The 22,767-nt window shown below is 45.6% G+C and overlaps 1 protein-coding gene across 1 annotated transcript; it reads left to right on the top strand.

Moving 5' to 3' along the window:
• The first annotated feature begins 9,799 nt into the window (after positions 1 to 9,799).
• On the top strand, positions 9,800 to 17,172 carry DYNLL2 (dynein light chain LC8-type 2). The gene is made up of 3 exons (XM_077295327.1): positions 9,800 to 9,935; positions 13,348 to 13,486; positions 13,599 to 17,172. The coding sequence occupies exons 2-3, from the start codon at positions 13,355 to 13,357 to the stop codon at positions 13,734 to 13,736; spliced, it is 270 nt and encodes an 89-aa protein (XP_077151442.1). The 5' UTR covers positions 9,800 to 9,935; positions 13,348 to 13,354; the 3' UTR covers positions 13,737 to 17,172.
• The last annotated feature ends 5,595 nt before the right edge of the window (positions 17,173 to 22,767 follow it).

Raw genomic sequence — 22,767 nt, 5'->3', positions numbered from 1 at the left:
ACGGTCCTGGTTGGGGTTTCATGAGGAGGTAAAGGACCGAAAGGGACGAAAGGACTGGGGGCCCCTCCTGTTGAAGGGACGTTTCTGCTTGGACTGGGGTAAAGAGGTACTCTTACCACCCGTAGCGTCCGAGATCATTTGATCTAGCTGCATGCCGAAGAGTCTGAAACCCTGGAAGGGCAGACCAGTGAGCTATTTCTTAGAGGCAGGGTCAGCGTTCCACGACTTTAGCCAGAGAATTCGGCGAATGGCCACAATATTGCCATTAGCCCTGGTGGAGCAGGCCGCCGCATCAAGGGAGGCATTCATGAGGTATTTTCCTGCCAGAGAAATCTGATCCGCCAAATCAGACAGTTCCTCAGCAGGAGCAGAGGCCAAAATGCCCCTGCGCAGGGTCTTGGCCCAGGCTGATACAGCCTTGGCTACCCATGACGAGGCGAAACTAGGGCAAAGGGAGGCTCCGGAGGCCTCAAATGCCGATTTTGCTAGCGCCTCGATCTGTCTGTCCGTGGGGTCCTTAAGGGAGGGGGGGTGCACTCATCCCGGGACCTAGGAGCTTCCAGGGGAGCTGACATGGTGGGAGGAGCGCAGGACCGGGCAGAAAGGGGAAGGCTGACCTGAGGCCCACTTTTTCTTGCAGAGAGCGCAGGTGTAATGGATGGCCGTAGTGGCAAAGGCCGGAGTGGGGTCGGACATAGGTGGACATTACCTTGTCCAGAAGAGGAGAAATACTGCCGGGAGTAGTAGAGCCCGAGAGAGCAGTAGCGCTGAGCCTGCTGAAGGACAGCGACAGCGGTAGCCGCAGGAGTCTGTGCCTGTGTTCCCCCGAGAATTCTGTGTCCCACGCGGTGAGCAGACGCTGACAGGAAGCAGGAGGACGCAGAAAGAGCGCGGAGACAGCGCGACGCTGTGGGCGTGCACAAGCGCCGAAGGGGGGATGCATAAGGAATGCCCCCAAGCGCTGAACTCCCAGCCGCAATAATGCCGGCCGCCACAAGAGGGCGCGTAAGTGCCGAATGAAGAAGGAAGCCGGGAGAGGGAGAAAAAAAAAATGGTGGGCGCGCGCGCCCGCAGGTTTGAATAGAAGGAGGGAAATGCCAGCGTGACCAGCGGTGATCGTATCACGGTCTGAGGCCCACTTCCCGAAACTGCAGCCCCCTTCCTTATACAGGAGACCCTTGAAAAGGGTATAATACATCCAGCCGGGTAAGATCAGGGAAATCGCTTGGCGGACGGGGGGGGGGGAGGGGAAATGTACTGTTGCTTGAAGGCTCCCTACCTGGAGATGAGGAACGCATCAGGATCCCTGGGAGAGTAGAGGGTCCTGGAAGAAGTCCTCCTTCCCGCGCCACGAGCTCCGGCGCAGAAGACGGCGTCGACCCCTAACCAGGGGGAGAGGGTCACTGGAAGTGACCGCCGTCTTCCTCTCAGCCCTCTCCGAGGAGAGGGATGAGGAGGGGAAATGGGCAGGACTGGCCACCGAGAAGAAGGTCACCCTGAACACCCGAAAGGGTGACAGAGGACAAAGTCCTGCCCAGCGGGTCCAAGAGGGCAGGGCCGGACTGGCCATAGGGCACTTCTGGCAAATGCCAGAAGGGCCGGTGCCAGTGGTGGGCCGCTCAATCCGCCGCCCCCGCCGTCGCATTCAACTATACCGGCGTATAGACGCCGGTACAGTTGAATGCAATGATGGAGGAGAGAGCGTCTACAGACGCTCCTCTCCCATCATTCCCCGCTCTGCCTCTGACACTGCGGGTGCGCGATGATGTCATATCATCGCGCACCTGCTGTGTCCCGGGCAGACTGCAGCTGCTGAGACAGGAGCAGGAACCAGGAAGCAACGCTGGGCACGAGGAGAGGTGAGGAGAGTTTTTTTTTTTTTCTGGACTGTGGGGCCATTCTCGGAGGAGGGGAGGGGAGGAAGAGAAGAGATGTGGGCTGTATATAGTTCTCTGTGGGCTGTGCTCTGTGCTGTATACTGCTGTGGGCTGTATATAGTTCTCTGTGGGCTGTGCTCTGTGCTGTATACTGCTGTGGGCTGTATATAGTTCTCTGTGGGCTGTGCTCTGTGCTGTATACTGCTGTGGGCTGTATATAGTTCTCTGTGGGCTGTGCTCTGTGCTGTATACTACTGTGGGCTGTATATAGTTCTCTGTGGGCTGTGCTCTGTGCTGTATACTACTGTGGGCTGTATATAGCTCTCTGTGGGCTGTGCTCTGTGCTGTATACTACTGTGGGCTGTATATAGCTCTCTGTGGGCTGTGCTCTGTGCTGTATACTACTGTGGGCTGTATATAGTACTCTGTGGGCTGTGCTCTGTGCTGTATACTGCTGTGGGCTGTATATAGTTCTCTGTGGGCTGTGCTCTGTGCTGTATACTACTGTGGGCTGTATATAGCTCTCTGTGGGCTGTGCTCTGTGCTGTATACTACTGTGGGCTGTATATAGCTCTCTGTGGGCTGTGCTCTGTGCTGTATACTACTGTGGGCTGTATATAGCTCTCTGTGGGCTGTGCTCTGTGCTGTATACTACTGTGGGCTGTATATAGTTCTCTGTGGGCTGTGCTCTGTGCTGTATACTACTGTGGGCTGTATATAGCTCTCTGTGGGCTGTGCTCTGTGCTGTATACTACTGTGGGCTGTATATAGTACTCTGTGGGCTGTGCTCTGTGCTGTATACTGCTGTGGGCTGTATATAGTTCTCTGTGGGCTGTGCTCTGTGCTGTATACTACTGTGGGCTGTATATAGTTCTCTGTGGGCTGTGCTCTGTGCTGTATACTACTGTGGGCTGTATATAGCTCTCTGTGGGCTGTGCTCTGTGCTGTATACTACTGTGTGCTCTGTGCTATATATAGTACTCTGTGGGCTGTGCTCTGTGCTGTATACTACCGTGGGCTGTGTGCTATATATAGTACTCTGTGGGCTGTGCTCTGTGCTGTATACTACTGTGGGCTGTATATAGTACTCTGTGGGCTGTGCTCTGTGCTGTATACTACTGTGGGCTGTATATAGTACTCTGTGGGCTGTGCTCTGTGCTGTATACTACTGTGGGCTGTATATAGTACTCTGTGGGCTGTGCTCTGTGCTGTATACTACTGTGGGCTGTATATAGTACTCTGTTGGCTGTGCTCTGTGCTGTATACTACTGTGGGCTGTATATAGTACTCTGTGGGCTGTGCTCTGTGCTGTATACTACTGTGGGCTGTATATAGTACTCTGTGGGCTGTGCTCTGCTGTATACTGCTGTGGGCTGTATATAGCTCTCTGTGGGCTGTGCTCTGTGCTGTATACTACTGTGGGCTGTATATAGCTCTCTGTGGGCTGTGCTCTGTGCTGTATACTACTGTGTGCTCTGTGCTATATATAGTACTCTGTGGGCTGTGCTCTGTGCTGTATACTACTGTGTGCTATATATAGTTCTCTGGGCTGTGCTCTGTGCTGTATATTACTGTGGGCTGTATATAGTACTCTGTGGGCTGTGCTCTGTGCTGTATACTACTGTGGGCTGTATATAGTTATCTGTGGGCTGTGCTCTGTGCTGTATGCTACTGTGGGCTGTATATAGTTCTCTGTGGGCTGTGCTCTGTGCTGTATATAGTTCTCTGTGGGCTGTGCTGTATATATTACTTTGTGGGCTGTGCTGTATATATTACTCTGTGGGCTGTGCTGTATACTACTGTGTGGACTGTGCTGTATACTTCTACGTGGGCTGTGCTGTATACTACTGTGTGGTCTGTGCTGTATACTACTGTGTGGTCTGTGCTGAATACTGCTGTGTGGGCTGTGTTATCTACTACGCGAGCTGTGCTATAGTATGCAGGCTGTGCTGTATACTATGCGGTTTGTGCTATATAATATGCGGGCTTTGCTATATACTATGGGGAGTATATTATATTCTATGGGGGAGGCCATGTTATGTACTATGTGGCTGTGTTATATACTATTGTGGGGGTATATTATATTCTATGGGGGAGGCTGCGTTATATACTATGGGGGGCTGCATTATATTCTATGGGGGGCTACATTATATATTATGGGGAGGTGGGCTGTATTATATTCTATGGGGGTTACATACTCTGGGGTGGCTGCATTATACTCTGTGGGGTGGCTGCATTATACTCTGGGGTGGCTGCATTATACTCTGGGGTGGCTGCATTATACTCTGGGGTGGCTGCATTATACTATATGTGGGCTGCATTATACTGTATCGAGGACTATGGGGAATACGTTATACTATATGAAGAACTATGGGGTGCATTATACTATGGGAAGTGAATTGTACTACATGGATGACTGTGGCGGTGCATTATACTATATGGAGCACTATGAGGATTGTATTATGCTATATGGAGGACTATGAGGATTGTATTATGCTATATGGAGGACTATGAGGAGTGTATTATACTATGTGGAGGACTGAGCAATGTATTTTAATATATGGAGGACTATAGGGAGTGTATTATACTATATGGAGGACTATGGAGCACATTATAATATATGGAGGACTATGGGGTGTATTTTACTAAACAAGTAAAATGCTGCATATTCGGATTGTTTTTGCTGGAACAAAAAGCCTTGTTGTCAGCAGCACATTGCCAGTGTAAACTGTAGATGTGCTGCTGAAAACATGATACTGTATGGTGATCTGTTAGTGATGTATTAGTGATCGTTCTGTCTCATCATTATTCCTCAGCTGGTGGAAAGAGGCCGGGAAACAAGCGTTGAACAACTTCAGTATTGTCGATCAAACTCGTTTAGCGGCCTGAACTCAGCGCACGTAAATACAACAGAAAGGCTTCTGTGTGATGTGCAATATGTTAGCATTTGGGGACCCATTTTAAACTTTGCCTAGGGCCCCACTTTGCCTAAAACCGGCCCTGCCTACAAGTGTACAAAGATATTATACAGTCACCATGTGACAAGTGGGCCTGTGTAACTTCAAATGCCAGGGCTGAATTTTAGTCCCAGTCCGGCCCTGCAAGAGGGTGTGATGTGGATGATACCACACTGCTCTCTCGGTCGCTCAAAGTGGGGAAAACAGGGTGAGAAGAACTGCACCCTGTTACCCTGAAGAAAGAGTCTGAAAAAGAAAGGGGAAAAGGTTAATAAACAAAACAAATCCCTGTAAAAGAAAATGCGGATCTGGTGTTAGATCCAAGTCCGCCTCCTACAGACACTAAGCAAAAACTGAGTTGCCTGGTGCCTGTCGGAGGGTGTATACTGCCGGGGAGGAGCTACTTCTTCTTTATTTGCATAGTGTCAGCCTCCTAGTGACAACAGCATACACCCATGGTTACCTGTGTCCCCCAATGAGGCGAGAAAGGAAACTCGGACACCACACGGACCATCCGTGTGACTTGCAAGAACTACGAACACATTTTCCTCATTTCAGCCCATTCAGCCATTAAATTCAATGGGGAAAAGCAGTGAGAAATGTAATGCCATATTATTATTATTATTTATTTATATAGCACCATTGATTCCATGGTGCTGTACATGAGAAGGGGTTACATACAAGTTACAGATATCACTTACAGTAAACAAACTAACAATGACAGACTGATACAGAGGGGCGAGGACCCTGCCCTTGCGGGCTTACATTCTACAGGATGATGGGGAAGGAGACAGTAGGTTGGGGGTTGCAGGAGCTCCGGTGTTGGAGGGGCGGTAGCTTCGGTAGTGATGAGGAGGCAGCGGGGTCAGTGCAGGCTGTAGGCTTTCCTGAAGAGATGAGTTTTCAGGTTCCGTCTGAAGGATCCGAATGTGGTAGTCGGACCTGTTGGGGCAGAGAGTTCCAGAGGATAGGGGATATTCGGGAGAAGTCTTGGAGGCGATTGGATGAAGAGCGAATAAGTGTGGAGGAGAGAAGGAGGTCTTGGGAGGACCGGGGATTACGTGAGGGAAGATATTGGGAGATTAGTTCACAGATATATGGAGGAGACAGGTTATGGATGGCTTTGTAGGTCAGTATTAGTAATGGATGTCATATAGATACATGGGTGCGAGAAAATCGCATCATTGCATTGCAAACGCATTACACACGAATCACCATACGGAGAACACTTGTGCGACTCTCGGCAGGGAGACACGGAACGATTTTCCATACATTTCGTGTGACCCCGGCCCTAGGCATATGCACAGCTGTACAGATACCTCAGCCCCATTTATGTCTAGTACTTGTATTCCTGCACATTATTTCCACACACACACGGAATATGGACATACACACCCGGTGTATGGACTCACACACACAGTGTATGAACGCACACACACAGAGTATGGACGCACACACGGAATATGGATGCACACACTCGGTGTATGGACGCACACACGGTGTATGAACACACACACACGAAGTATGGACGCACACACATGGAGTATGGACGTATGCACACACACGGAGTATGGACGCACACACGGTGTATGAACGCACACGCACGGAGTATGGACGCACACACGGAATATGGATGCACACACTCGGTGTATGGACGCACACACGGTGTATGAACACACACACACAGAGTATGGACGCACACACGGAATATGGATGCACACACTCGGTGTATGGACGCACACACGGTGTATGAACACACACACACAGAGTATGGACGCACACACGGAATATGGATGCACACACTCGGTGTATGGACGCACACACGGTGTATGAACACACACACACGAAGTATGGACGCACACACATGGAGTATGGACGTATGCACACACACGGAGTATGGACGCACACACGGTGTATGAACGCACACGCACGGAGTATGGACGCACACACGGAATATGGATGCACACACTCGGTGTATGGACGCACACACGGTGTATGAACACACACACACGAAGTATGGACGCACACACATGGAGTATGGACATATGCACACACACGGAGTATGGGAGCACACACAGTGTATGAACGCACACACACGGAGTATGGATGCACACACGGAATATGGATGCACACACTCGGTGTATGGACGCACACACGGAGTATGGACGTATGCACACATACGGAGTATGGACGCACACACAGTGTATGAACGCACACACACGGAGTATGGACGCATACATGGTGTATGAACGCACACACACGGAGTATGGACGCACACACGGAATATGGATGCACTCACATGGAGTATGGACGCACACACGGAATATGGATGCACACACTCGGTGTATGGATGCACACACATGGAGTATGGCCATATGCACACACACGGAGTATGGGCGCACACGGTGTATGAACGTACACACACGGAGTATGGACGCACACACACGGAGTATGGACGCACACACTCAGTGTATGGACGCGCACACTTGGTGTATGAACGCGCTCACACACGGAGTATGGACGCACACGCGGAATATGGACGCACACACGGAATATGGACGCACACACTCAGTGTATGGACGTACACACGGAATATGGACGCACACACACGGAGTATGGACGCACACACACGGAATATGGACACACACATGGAAAATGGACGCACACACTCGGTGTATGGACGCACACACACATGGTATATGGACGTATGCACACACACAGAGTATGGACGCACACATGGTGTATGAACGCACACACACGGAGTATGGACACACACACGGAATATGGACGCACACACATGGAGTATGAACGTATGCACACATGGAGTATGGACGCACACACGGAATATGGACGCACACACTCAGTGTATGGACGCGCACACTTGGTGTATGAACGCGCGCACACACGGAGTATGGACGCACACGCGGAATATGGACGCACACACTCGGTGTATGGACGCACACACGGAATATGGACGCACACACACACACACGGAGTATGGACGCACACGCGGAATATGGACGCACACACACGGAGTATGGACGCACACACACGGAATATGGACGCACACACGGAATATGGACGCACACACTCGGTGTATGGACGCGCACACGGAATATGGACGCACACACACGGAGTATGGATGCACACATACGGAATATGGACGCACACACGGAATATGGACGCACACACTCGGTGTATGGACGCACACACACGGAGTATGGACGCACACGCGGAATATGGACGCACACACGGAATATGGACGCACACACGGAATATGGACGCACACACTGTGTATGGACGCGCACACGGAATATGGACGCACACACACACGGAGTATGGATGCACACACGGAATATGGACACACACACGGAATATGGACGCACACACGGAATATGGACGCACACACTCGGTGTATGGACGCACATACGGAATATGGACACATACACGGAATATGGACACACACACGGAATATGGACGCACACACGGAATATGGACACACACACGGAATATGGACGCAAACACGGAATATGGACACACACACACGGAGTATGGATGCACACACGGAATATGGACTCACACACGGAATATGGACGCACACACGGAATATGGATGCACACACTCGGTGTATGGACGCACATACGGAATATGGACACACACACGGAATATGGACACACACACGGAATATGGACACACACACGGAATATAGACGCACACACTCGGTGTATGGATGCACACACATGGAGTATGGACTTATGCACACACACAGAGTATGGATGCACACACGGTGTATGAACGCACACACACGGAGTATGGACGCACACACGGTGTATGGACGCACACACGGAGTATGGACGCACACACGGAATATGGACGCACACACGGAATATGGACGCACACACTCGGTGTATGGACGCACATACGGAATATGGACACACACACGGAATATGGACACACACGGAATATGGACGCACACACGGAATATGGACACACACACGGAATATGGACGCAAACACGGAATATGGACACACACACGGAATATAGACGCACACACTCGGTGTATGGATGCACACACATGGAGTATGGACTTATGCACACAGAGTATGGATGCACACACGGTGCATGAACGCACACACACGGAGTATGGACGCACACACGGTGTATGGACGCGCACACGGAATATGGACGCACACACAGAGTATGGACGTATGCACACATCGAGTATGGACGCACACACGGAATATGGACGCACACACTCAGTGTATGGACGCGCACACTTGGTGTATGAACGCGCGCACACACGGAGTATGGACGAACACGCGGAATATGGACGCACACACTCGGTGTATGGACGCACACACGGAATATGGATGCGCACACACACACGAAGGATGGACGCACACGCAGAATATGGACGCACAAACGGAATATGGACGCACACACTCGGTGTATGGACGCACACACGGAGTATGGACGCACACACGGAATATGAACGCACACACGGAATATGGACGCACACACTCGGTGTATGGACGCACACACTCGGTGTATGGACGCACACACGGAGTATGGACGCACACACGGAATATGAACGCACACACGGAATATGGACGCACACACTCGGTGTATGGACGCACACACGGAATATGGACACAGAATATGGACGCACACACGGAATATGGACGCACACACGGAATATGGACGCACACACAGAATATGGACGCACACACTCGGTGTATGGACGCACACACGGAACATGGACGCGCACACTTGGTGTATGGACGCACACACTCGGTGTATGGACGCACACGCGGAATATGGACGCGCACACTTGGTGTACATGGAGACTGTGCGTTGGGCGTCAGGAGCGCTGCAATTTTCTCGCGGCATTGTGGGATGAAATAAGATGTAGGCAGAGAAGCGCGAGAGGAAAATGCCCGCAAGTGCTGGGAGAGGCGCGGCCTCCACCAATAGCCGGAGCGGTTGGCTGAGCCACTGCAGGGGGCGGTGCCGCTATTTCAGAGGGACGGCGAGAGTCAGAGCGCTAATCAGGTCTACAGAGACGTCCAGCTTCGGAGAGGGCTGCGCTACACTGTGACAGGTGAGGCTACCTGGGCGCCACTCCGCTGCGGCTAGTCCTCAGGAAGCACATGCTATAGGTTGGGCGGTAACTTGTGTGGCGGGGGTGGTGGTCGGCTACGCAGGAAGGTGGGTGGGCGGCCGTTTGTCCTGTGTGGCATGGAGAGCCCTGCTCTTCATTAGCCAAGATGTACATGACCTAGGTGAGGAGGGAAATGGCGCGGAGAGGCCTCTGTCCAGCTCGTGTAGTCCCTGCATTGCTGACCAGTGCCTCAGCGAGAGGCGCCAATGCACGTACACGCCTGCTGGGCCCTAAGGCGCCCTGGGGCCCTCCGTCACCTCCCCATGAGTCCTGTAGGGTGGGTCCCCTGTGTAGTAATGGCTGTTCTCGTGGTGGGCGATCTGCAGGCCCTCACACATGGCACAGTGGCATCTCCTATGTATAATCGTACTGATTTGTAAAGGCTAGCTGAGGAACAGACGCTACACCACATGGGTACTTCCCAGTAGTGCCAAAGGCCATGTGGCTAAGTGCTCTGCCTGAGTGCTCTCATGTCACCCACAAGTGCCTTTTGTCCAGTGGCTTTACGAGCCTCCTATTAGACGATGCTGACTTATGGGCACTAGGCCTGTAGGCTCTGGATCTAGTGCACAGCACATGGAGATGCTTTTAATGTGCCCTGAAAGCAGATAGTTGACTACTGGTAGAAAGTTGGTTTTCATCTAACCATGTTTGACTAGGGAAAGCATTAGGCAAACTCCTCTGCTAAATGCTAACATATCCCTTAAAGGAGCACTCCTGACACTTTATGCCCCAAACCTGTGTTAAGGTATATGTAGTGTGAATGTGTTCGTATAATCACTGATCGGCATATCTCTTGTTCCCAGCTCCAGTCCTCTCACAACTCATGTGACCACAATTCCCACTTGCAGGATCACACTGGGTATGTGAGAGTTGGATGTTGCTGTTACAGGGTAAGCCTATAAGGGCTCTGCCAGCTTACAATGTGAAAGCAACTTCCGGCTCGTAAACCCAGTGTGATCCAGTGAGTCGGAATTGTATTTGACTGAGAAAAGGACCGGATCAGTGTTGGAAGCCAGGGAAGGGAGTATACCAACACATTTACACTACATTATATATGCTTGGCTTCGTGCGTGTGGTTATTTAATGGTCAAGTAACATCTTATAAAACTGCATATAAAATGTTTTCAAGAGATTGTACAGTAACTTGGTTACTTTTAAATTTGATTATGCACTAAAAATATTAACAAATGTGTCATGTCAAAAATATAAGCCTGTCTGTGGTGCACAACCTGTGGGCCACAATGACATTCTGTGCTCTTAAACACATTTACAGAAATGCTGATCTATCCTGAAATGGGGCACTGAGGAGCACATCTGGGTCTGCCTTGGGGTATGTTTCCACGTTCCGTAAAGGCAGCGCTTTGGATGCAGCAGATACCCGCTCCGTCCAAAGTGCTGCCGGCTTTTGTACACGCGGTGATGCCGCATGTGTACATTGAACACATGTGGATTCACCGCATCTTATACATAGGACAGTAATATATCTTGTGGAGACTGAGCGTCTCAGCAAGATAAACATGCTGCTGTCTAAAGATGAGCCGCATGTGTGAATACGCGGGTCTGCCTCCTGCGTCACTGCACGCATAGTGGAGATGGAATTTCATAAAATCCCCTCCACTATGCTGTAACATCTGGATGCTGCGACTGTATGGCACATCCAATCAGCAGCAAATGCTGAACTTGGAAACATACCCATATCGGCAGACAAGTCTTTTGACCCTTTTTAGGAATACATGAGTTAGATAGGTGGCTGTGTAGATCAGTTTGTGAGAGTTCAGAAACACTAGGCTGTTATCACAGTAGCCATATTTTTAATGAAGAGACTCTTGAATGCTTTGCTTTAATTTGCTGATTGGGGGAGACTTTGCCCTCCATTGTTTTGACAGGTGGAAGTATCGCTTGTAAAAACACCACTTAGCCAGCATTTATGGCCTATACTCTAAGGGTATGTGTCCACGGTCAGTAAACGCTGCTTGTTTGACGCTGCGCAGAGCTGCAGCGTCAAACACGCAGCGTCCAGATGTTCCAGCATAGTGGAGATGGGGATTTTATGAAATCCCGTGTCCACTATGCGTGGAAACACGCATCCGACTTCCCTGTGACTCCGGACATGCTGCGCGTCTTTTCAGATCGCAGCATGTCCGTGCTACCTGCGGCGACGCTGCATCGCCGCAAGTAATATCACAGGGCGCTATGCGAGGGTGTGATGATCCCGGATGTGTACAGTTAACACATCCGGCATCATCGTGTCCCAGAAAGGGGGCGGGGCTTAGCGCCGAGCGGCTTCGCTGCTCCTGCGATACCGCCGGCCATCCTGAACGTGGACACATACCCTAAGGCTAAGTGCACATGTTCAGGAATGTGTGCAGAATTTTCCTGAGCAAAACCTTTCTACTATTGATGCTGCATAGGCAGCATCAATAGTAAAAAGTTGGTCACACTTGTCAAACACTATGTTTTGACAAGTGTTAACAATCAGTGAATTGGGGAAGCTCTGGAAAAAAACCCCAAAAAACCTGCAAAGAAAACCATGAAAAAAAACGCATGCGGATTTCCTGGGAAAGGTGGTCCAGTTTTGCTCAGGAAAATTCTGCATACATTCCTGAACGTTGTGCACTTAGCCTAATAGTAACATGTTGCCTGATTTGTGCTGCCCAAACGACTGCAGTATAAACCAGAACCTGACGAATTGCAGGTAGGGATTTATTTTTTTTTTAAATTTTCTGAAATGCTCCAGTGTTTCAGAGAAAATATACTTTAGAGTCCAGCCAGGGGTCATAGCCAGAGATGTGATTTAGTCCACCATTGTCCCCGCTAGCTTCTCCCGGTAATTGACAAGTCTCTCCTATAGTGGGTGGCGGCGGAAGATCTTTTAACTTGTATTTCAGAGGAAAGCATACCTGGCTGCAGTCTTGCAGCCAGACTGATTCATGCTGCCTATGGTTTAGGCACCATGAGACTGCTGTCGGGTTCTTTTAGTAGCCCCTTAAATGTCTCAAAAGGAAATGCCTTTTTTAAAGCGAGTAGTTTAATATGACGACGTGGCCCACTGGACCAGAAAAGGCTGTGCACCCCTGCTTCAGGTCACATTCAGTGTGTGCATTGGGTAACTGTATAAAGTGTCCTGATGTATATACCTTTTGAGGATTCCATAAAAAAAAAAAAAAAAATTAACTGCTGTTTGTAAAAATCTAGTTGCTAATTGTTTAGTTATTTCAAAAGTATCACTTGAAAACGGGAGGGGGGTTTTCAAAAACTGTATGCAAACTACCGCTGCCTGATAAACAGTTAACCATTTGTGTGGGCACTCCTTTCCTCCCGATGCTGACCTGCTCTTGCTCTGTTCTAGGTGCATCATGTCTGACAGAAAAGCTGTGATAAAGAATGCTGATATGTCTGAGGACATGCAGCAGGATGCCGTGGACTGTGCCACACAAGCTATGGAGAAATATAACATTGAGAAAGATATTGCAGCTTATATTAAGAAGGTATGTTGCACATTGATGTTTCATGGCCACATTACCTTTCTTTAGTTGTAGAAAAATATATTTACTTGCTAAGACTGAAGTCAATAATTTTATTTTTATTTTTTTATTGCAGGAATTTGACAAGAAGTACAATCCGACTTGGCACTGCATTGTTGGCAGAAACTTTGGCAGTTATGTAACACATGAGACAAAGCATTTCATCTATTTTTATTTGGGCCAGGTTGCAATTCTTCTCTTCAAGTCGGGCTAGAAAGAATGACAATCATGGACTGTAATGCACTGATGGCTGGAGCCAGGATCCCCCTCTAACATGGCTGTGCAGCTGCATGGACTGTATACTATATTTAATGTGTATATGTTGCAGTAAAATGACTTTTGTTTAGTTGCCTGGAGACAAGGCGGCTTTATTTTGTTACTGCTTTCTTTACCTAATTTTTTTTTTTTTTTTAATTTATATATTTGTTTTTCTTCCCCCATTTTTGTTGTATTGCACTTGGGGAAACTGTAAATGCTTTTCAATGGCCTTTAAACAGGAAGGAAATAAACTATTCTACATCAAACGCTATGCCAGTGATGCATATATATATTGTTTTTTCCCTTCACAATTATTTTAATCATAGTTGCATTTGGCTGGTATGATGAACCGCAGCATCAGGACTTCTGAAATATTTTTGTATCTTGGGAAGAGGGGCTCCGCACAACTGAAAAGATTAGTTAATTGCTTTTCATTGACCAAATGTTGACTCATGCATGAGTTATCAGTGGGAGAATGTTAAGATCTGGTTTAATGAGCTTATGCCCAAAAACCTCAAAGCTTTGTATGTGAAGGACAACTACCTGGCTAGTCATTTTGTACTGATGGTGTTTCTCTGTCCTGTCATGAAACTACCCTGGCCATGGATGGCTTAAAAGCTATTGTAGTGAACCGGTGTAAATGGAAAATTAAGACCTGAAAGGAATCTGTAACCAGGCTTTTACCACCTAATTAGAAAGCAGTGTAATGCAGAGACCCTGGTCCCAGCAGTTTTACTGGTCTGCTTGCTATAGTTTTGATCAAATGAAACAAGGATTTTTTTTTTTTTTTTTTGTCTCGCTAGAGGACCAGTAAATCTACTGCCAAGTAGTCCTCCATGTTCATGAGCTCTAGATAACCTGCATCCATCACTTGATTGGCAGCTTTCTGTAAACTGTTTGGAGGCAGAAACTGCTAATCAGTGGTGAGGGTGGAGTTGAGTTCAGCATTCAGAAAACTAGTAGATAACTAACTTTTTAAAAATGACACAACACATAAGTGATACTATGCTGGGAGGGTCTGCCCCTACATTATGCCACTTATAGATGAGGTAACAGACTAAGGTGCTGCAGACTTCAACCTTTTTGTCTCAATAATTGATATGTGGCAGATCAAAAATCTGCACGGTAGGTAAAACAGACTTTATTTGTGAATATACCCAAAAGCAGAAACTGGCAACCTTCAGCGCTCCAGCTCTTAAACTACAACCCCAGTAACCTGATCTGGCAGCAGTCTGTAGTTCCAAGGGATTGTTGGAAGTTCTTGGTGGTTAATAAATATTATGGTCTCAACACTGCTTTGTCTCCTTCAATGCAATATAGAATTAACAGCAGAAACTCCTTGAGGCTTGCAAACTAAATTATATTGGCCTTTCAATTATGAGATGTTGAAAAGAACCACATTCTAGTTCAGAAGATGCTTACTGGCTCACAAAAAATGGTGCATGAAGTTGGCACTTCTAGTTCAACGGACAGTTAAACCGCAGCTATGGTAATACTCAAGATTATATGGTTTTGGAGGGGTTAACATTTCTGCAACTTCTACACAACTAAATTTAAGATCTAAAATGTTAAACCTTATTGTAGGTCAAGCTACATGTGTGACTGTTACAAGTGTAAAGACTAGTGTAGTATGCGGTCTAGGTTACATGTAACTTTTCCTGTGTATATGTAATAAAAAAAAAATATATATATATTTTTATGACCCAATAAGTCTGAAGTCAGTCCAATTTTACACTACCTTGACTATCCATGTTTTCAGGTCATAATTTCCACAGGTGCAAATCACAACTACTACCCAGAGTTGACAAGTGTGAAATGTATAACAATGTTTGTATGCACACCACAAATCACATATTTGTCTGAAACTGGGCAGCAGAGCCACTTATATTTGGAGATTTATGGCGGAAAAAAAGCATGTGGATTAACTAGTGCAGTAGTTAGTGCTACCCAAATGCCTTTAATTCTAGAATTGGCAAGCTAGTGTTCTTATGGCTAGTTAATGTATTAGGATACGCCATCTTGTTTCTTCTAGAAGCCCAATGCTTACAGCTGAGTGCATGGGGACAATGTCACAAACACCTCCACAATCCAATGTCTCGTGTTTTTAAAAGACTTGTTAGTGGTTCTAATGATGGCATGTAAGGTCTAATATGGAACTGGTAAAAGTAAAAACTATGAAGTGTGTGTGGGGGGTTTTGTTTTTTTTTTTGTTCCACACGGAGTTCAGATCCACCATTGGGGAAAGCGTGTCATCAGATTTTCCGACAGACTGGAAAAATCTTTAAGATGGTGAGAATCTGGGATCAGCAGAAGCTCTTGATGCCTTCTGGATACACAATTGAACTGGATTGGACACTGTTAAGCCATTTGTGAAAGCTTAATGATGTAGCAAACAACCTGCAGTGTCGGTTGTGGCAGAAACCAAAATGAGAAACTTGTGACTGTAATTTACAATGTTCCCCTGATAAAATCTTATAAAATACTGAGTAGCTTTACAGTGTATGGAGCTAAAATTCTCCATTCAGACCAAAATATTTCTGGTTCCCTTATGAGATCTTGGTGCATTGCGAAAATTTAGATGCCAGATCCAAAGCAAAGTTCTTGGACTTTTTTTTTTTTTTCTGATTGGACTGGTGGAAATTGCAGACTACTTCTGGAAAGCCTATAAATCTATTGGTGGGAGTAACAAATATGAAACTTTCAAAATGCCTATACATTTCATGTACTTTATTTTTATTTTTTTTAGTTTGAGATAAAGCACATTTGGCCCTTTTTACGAAGATAACAGGATAAGATAGTCTTGATGCTCATAGCTGCTTTTGTTTGTTCAACTGCACTGGATAAATGGATGCTTCACTGTGGTCAGTTCTGATACATGAGGCCCACTAGTATACTGAGACAACCCACAGACCCATAAATAGGCTTAGATGTGATCTGGTGTGTTAATAGAAATCTCTGTGCTGCTGAATGTTTAGAAGCTGGATTTGCTTTCTTCTGTATATAACTACTTATTCAGAGCTTCATTATGCTAAGCTGTGGGAGTCCTTCCTTCGTTTAATGAAGAACTGTAAGGTGCATGCTTTAAACTTTTTTTTTTTTCCCCCAATTTGGAATTTTATAAATGATCTTTTATTTTTGTTTTGAAAAGGCTTGAATTGTGCACCTTACAAATCATTAGTACCTGCAGTGTATGTTATCTGACAGGTGTTGATATAGCGTTTGTATTTTGTTTGGCAAAACATTACCCTGTCCAGATTTGCCACAAAGTTGTGATCTATATTTTGAGAAGAATTCGTATCTCATTGTGTGAACTTTTATTGTTGTGATTTTCTTTTTATTTCTGTGAATAGGCTAAATAAAGTGTATATTATGAGCTTACGCTCAATACCAAAGTGATTGTTTGCGTTTTTTATTTCTTTTGTAGGATCATTACTGCAAATTCTTTATTGAAAGATTACTTTGCTGCTAACCCTTCATATGAGTCAATTTTGACTACTTTCTTTCCTCTTCAAGAGCCTTAACATTTTTGTTGACATGCCCATATGTGGGGATAGTTTAGTTAAGAAAAAAAGCAATTTCACCATGCTTTTGAAGATTTGTGGTGGTTTTTTTTTTTTTTTTTTTTTAATAATAAATCTCTACATTGTGTTCCGTAAATAATCTGATGCTTAACTCCCCTTCCCAGCATTTGCAGTGTGTGAATATACATGTCATAGAGGGGTAGAACTTCACAACCAATTCAGTATATATCATGACGATTGTTGCCAGGTGTTCAGTGTGCATGACAGCTGACTCTCACTGCCAGGAGCGGTGCCCGTGGCAGTTTAAACCCTTAAATGCTGCATTCAATATCAATCGCAGGAATAGGGAGGAGCTCCCTCTCCCCCTCCAATTGGCGCTCGTGATGTCATCGCAAGGGCCTGATTGTCATGACATCTGGGTCATCAGGCTAGCAAGTTTGCTAGAACATGCGCAGAGCACGATCTGAAAAGCTTGTCAGTGCAGAACTAACCGTTGTAAAAATTTTAAAAAAATTTTAAAAGCATAAGCATATATTGTACTTGTAAATGTTTTATATGTAAAAAAAAAAAAAAGGTACACTTGGTATCGACACATCCAGAATGACCCGACCTATAAAACTCACATGTTAACCCCTTCGTTGAACACTGCAAAAAATACTATGCTTTTTCATCATACCGCCAAACAAAGTGGAATAAAACATGATAAAGGCAAAGGAAAGTAAAATTGGCACCGATGAAAACATCATCTTGTCCCGCAAAATAAAAGGCACCATACAGCTCCATCAGTGGGGGGGGGGGAAGCTTTAGCTCTCAGAGTACAGCAATGCAAAAATAGTTTTATTTTGTATCCATTTTTATTGTGTAAACAAGCCAAAACATAAATGGTATCACTGTAATTGTACTGAACCGAAGAATAAAGCTACCTTATCAATTTTACGATATGTGGAATGGCATAAAAAACAATTCCAGATTTGGTGGTTTTTGGTCATTCTGCCTCGCAAAAATCTGAATGGAAAGCGATCAAAAAAGGTTGTGACTGAAACTGGTACCATTAAAAATCAAAAGTCAACGCTTCCCACAAAAATTAAGCCCTCATGACTGTCGGCAGTAATATGGAAAAAATTATAGCTTTAAAAATATGGAGATTCAAAATCTTGTTTATTGCAAAAGGGAAAAAAAGCATCTTTGGTATCACTGTAATCACACCCACCCAAAGAATAAAGTCGTCTAATCACTTATACCACACAAGGAACTGGAACGGTGTAAAAAAAAAATAAAAAATTCATGTGCTGTTAATTTGTTTATTCTGCCTCCCAAATATCGCAGTAAGGTTCGACTCACATTTATCCTGCGCTTTACGCTGAGAGCTTACACCAGGGTTTCTCTGTAAGTCTCTGAAATACGAGACTCAGATGGAACCCCTGGGGGAAGAGTCCCTATAATGAGGCAGATGGAGGCACTGTGGACACTGTCTAGCCTGTGATCCAGTGGTGTCTGTCATCTTAGGTGTGCATAGAAGCACGGTCCGCCACCGTTTTGCGCATAGAGCACAGCATAAATGTGATCCCAAGCGCTATGTAAAATGTTCCCAATAAAAGCTTCAAATCAATCCACAAAAAAAAAGCAAGTCCCCACTCAGGTCCATCATCTGCTAATGGATATAAGGGGGCTTCCACTTTACTAGTAGTAGCAAGATTCAGAAAAAGCACAACGGCTTCTCACCCCCCAAAAGAGATGTAGCAAATTCTGCTCTCCCAAAACCAAATGCCCCATCTCTTCTCAGCCCCACAGTGTACCTAAACCACATTTAGCGTCCACATGTTTGGCATTTCTGTAGCGATGAGAGCATGCTTAATTTATGGGTGCGTGGCTCCAGAAGCATGGGCTTGGCACTGCAATAGCAGATTTGCAATTTTCAGCAATATCCACTGCTGCTTGTTTCTGGAAAACACCCATGGACTCAAATCATCTGTAGATAAATTCCCAAAGGGGTATAATTTTCAGGTTGGGGACGCTTGAGGGGTTATTCTGCTCTTTTAGCATTTATGAGCTCTGTATATGGAGTCTGAAAACCTTTCTAGGAAAATCTGTCCAGCCACATTTGGGGTATTTCTACGTTCAGAAAATTTGGTTCCATTTTTACCAACTTCTCCTTGTGAACATGTAAAATCTGTTCCTAAAACAAAATTTTTGTGGTAAAAATGTAATTATTATTTCTTCACTGCCCAATGGTATAAAATTCTGTGACACACCTATGGTGTTAACATGCTCACTGTACCCTTAGATTAATTAATTGGGGGATGTAGTTTGTAAAATGGGATCACTTATGGAGGGTTTCTGCTGGTCTATCACCTCAGGGGCTCTGCCAATGTGATATGGCACCCTCAAATCTACAAAATTTGAACTCTAATATGGCGCTTCTTCCCTTCTGTGCTTTGCACTGTGTCTCCAAAGTAGTTTTTGACCACACATAGGGTATCTGTACTCATGAGAAATTGTACAACAAATTTTGGGGTCTATTCTCTCTTGCTATCCTTGTGAAAATGAAAAAAATTGGGGCTAAAACAACATGTTTATGGGAATAATATATATTTTTTTATTTTCACAGTTCAACGTTGTAAAATTCCGTGAAGCACCTGTGGGTTCAAGATGTTCACCACACATCTACACTGGGGAAAATAAGTATTTGATACAATGCCGATTTTGCAAGTTTTTCCACCTACAAAGAAAGGAGAGGTCTATAATTTTTATCATAGGTACAATTCAACTATGAGAGACAGAATCTAAAAAAAAACAAAACCACATTGTATCATTATTAACCCCTTTACCCCCAAGGGTGGTTTGCACGTTAATGACCGGGCCAATTTTTACAATTCTGACCACTGTCCCTTTATGAGGTTATAACTCTGGAACGCTTCAACGGATCCCGGTGATTTTGACATTGTTTTCTCGTGACATATTGTACTTCATGATAGTGGTAACATTTCTTTGATATTACCTGCGTTTATTTGTGGAAAAAAACGGAAATTTGGCGAAAATTTTGAAAATGTTGCAATTTTCCAACTTTGAATTTTTATGCAATTAAATCACAGAGATATGTCACACAAAATACTTAATAAGTAACATTTCCCACATGTCTACTTTACACAAAGCACAATTTAGTTTTTTCAGTAAATAAATTTATTGAAATTTTTAAACAGGAAAAACAATAAAAAGAATCATTACACTGTCCAGAGCTAAACATTACGCCTCTGAGAACACAGCATAAGTGTAGTTGAACAAGGACTCTGGCACATAAAGGGTACATGCTTCTCATCTTGAGAATCACCTCGGGACACGGACCTTATATACAGAATACAGGACCTGTAAGAAAAGAAATTGTAGAGATAGGAGAAAAGGAAAGAAAGAGAAAAAAAAGAAAGAGGGGGGAATGGGAAAGAAGGGGAGTAAGGAGGGAGAGGGGAGGGGGGTTAAGGGAGACCCAGCAATGTACACGCCCACGTATTGAGAATTATGAGTATGTACGCAGCCAAGTCAGAAACCCTGTGCTCTCCTTGAAGGATTGCCAGAGAAACCAGGTGCGTCCCTGGTCATATGCAGCATCCCCATCACCCGCCACCAGCGACTCCAGACGATGTCATCTGTCCATTTCAGCTATCCATTCCTCCGTGGAGGGGACCTCAGTGGGCCTCCAATGTCGGGGAATAACTGCCCTGGCAGCTATTAGGCAAAATCTCAAGATCCCCTTTTTAACGGAAGCTATCGAACTAGGTATCAGGGATAGTAGGGCCATTTGGGGGGAGGGCTCGTGGCGGACCCCAGTCATCAAGTGAAAGGCATACAAAGCACAATTTTGGAACCAAAACTTTATTTTGTTAGGGAGTTATAAGGGTTAAAAGTTGACCAGCAATTTCTCATTTTTACAACACCATTTTTTTTAGGGACCACATCCCATTTGAAGTCATTTTGAGGGGTCTATATGATAGAAAATAACCAAGTGTGACACCATTCTAAAAACTGCACCCCTCAAGGTTCTCAAAACCACATTCAAGAAGTTTATTAACCCTTCAGGTGTTTCACAGGAATTTTTGGAATGTTTAAATAAAAATTAACATTTAACTTTTTTTCACAAAACATTTACTTCAGCTCCAATTTGTTTTATTTTACCAAGGGTAACAGGAGAAAATGGACCCCAAAAGTTGTTGTACAATTTGTCCTGAGTGCGCCGATACCCTATATGTGGGGGTAAACCACTGTTTGAGCGCATGGCAGAGCTCGGAAGCGAAGGAGCGCCATTTGACTTTTTAATGCAAAATTGACTGGAATTGAGATGGGACGCCATGTTGCATTTGGAGAGCCCCTGATGTGCCTAAACATTGAAACCCCCCCACAAGTGACACCATTTTGGAAAGTAGACCCCCTACGGAACTTATCTAGATGTGTGGTGAGCACTTTGACCCATTAAGTGATTCACAGAAGTTTATAATGCAGAACCGTAAAAATAAAAAATCATATTTTTTCACAAAAATGACCTTTTCGCCCCAATTTTTTATTTTCCCAAGGGTAAGAGAAGAAATTGGACCCCAAATGTTGTTGTCCAATTTGTTCTGAGTACGCTGATACCCCATATGTGGGGGTAAACCACTGTTTGGGCGCATGGGAGAGCTCGGAAGGGAAGGAGCGCCGTTTGACTTTTCAATGCAAAATTGACAGGAATTGAGATGGGACGCCATGTTGCGTTTGGAAAGCCACTGATGTGCCTAAACATTGAAACCCCTCACAAATGACACCATTTTGGAAAGTAGACCCCTAAGGAACTCATCTAGATGTGTTGTGAGACCTTTGAACCCCCAAGTGTTTTACTACAGTTTATAACGCAGAGCCGTGAAAATAAAAATTATTATTTTTTCCACAAAAATTATTTTTTCGCCCCCAGTTTTGTATTTTTCCAAGGGTAACAGTTGACATTGGACCCCAATTGTTCTTGTCCAATTTGTCCTGAGTACGCTGATACCCCATATGTGGGGGGGAACCACCGTTTGAGCGCATGGCAGAGCTTGGAAGGGAAGGAGCGTCATTTGGAATGCAGACTTAGATGGATTGGTCTGCAGGTATCACATTGCATTTGCAGAGCCCCTAATGTACCTAAACAGTAGAAACCCCCCACAAGTGACCCCATATTGGAAACTAGACCCCCCAAGGAACTTATCTAGATGTGTTGTGAGAACTTTGAACCCCCAAGTGTTTCACTACAGTTTATAACGCAGAGCCGTGAAAATAAAAAATCCTTTTTTTTTCCACAAAAATTATATTTTAGCCCCCAGTTTTGTATTTTCCCAAGGGTAACAGGAGAAATTGGACCCCAAAAGTTGTTGTCCAATGTGCCTTGAGTACGCTGATACCCCATATGTTGGGGTAAACCCCTGTTTGGGTGCACGGGAGAGCTCGGAAGGGAAGGAGCACTGT

Source organism: Ranitomeya variabilis, chromosome 3 (genome assembly GCF_051348905.1).
Source record: "Ranitomeya variabilis isolate aRanVar5 chromosome 3, aRanVar5.hap1, whole genome shotgun sequence".
Lineage (NCBI taxonomy): Eukaryota > Metazoa > Chordata > Amphibia > Anura > Dendrobatidae > Ranitomeya > Ranitomeya variabilis.
This window is presented reverse-complemented; position numbering and strand designations above follow the sequence as displayed.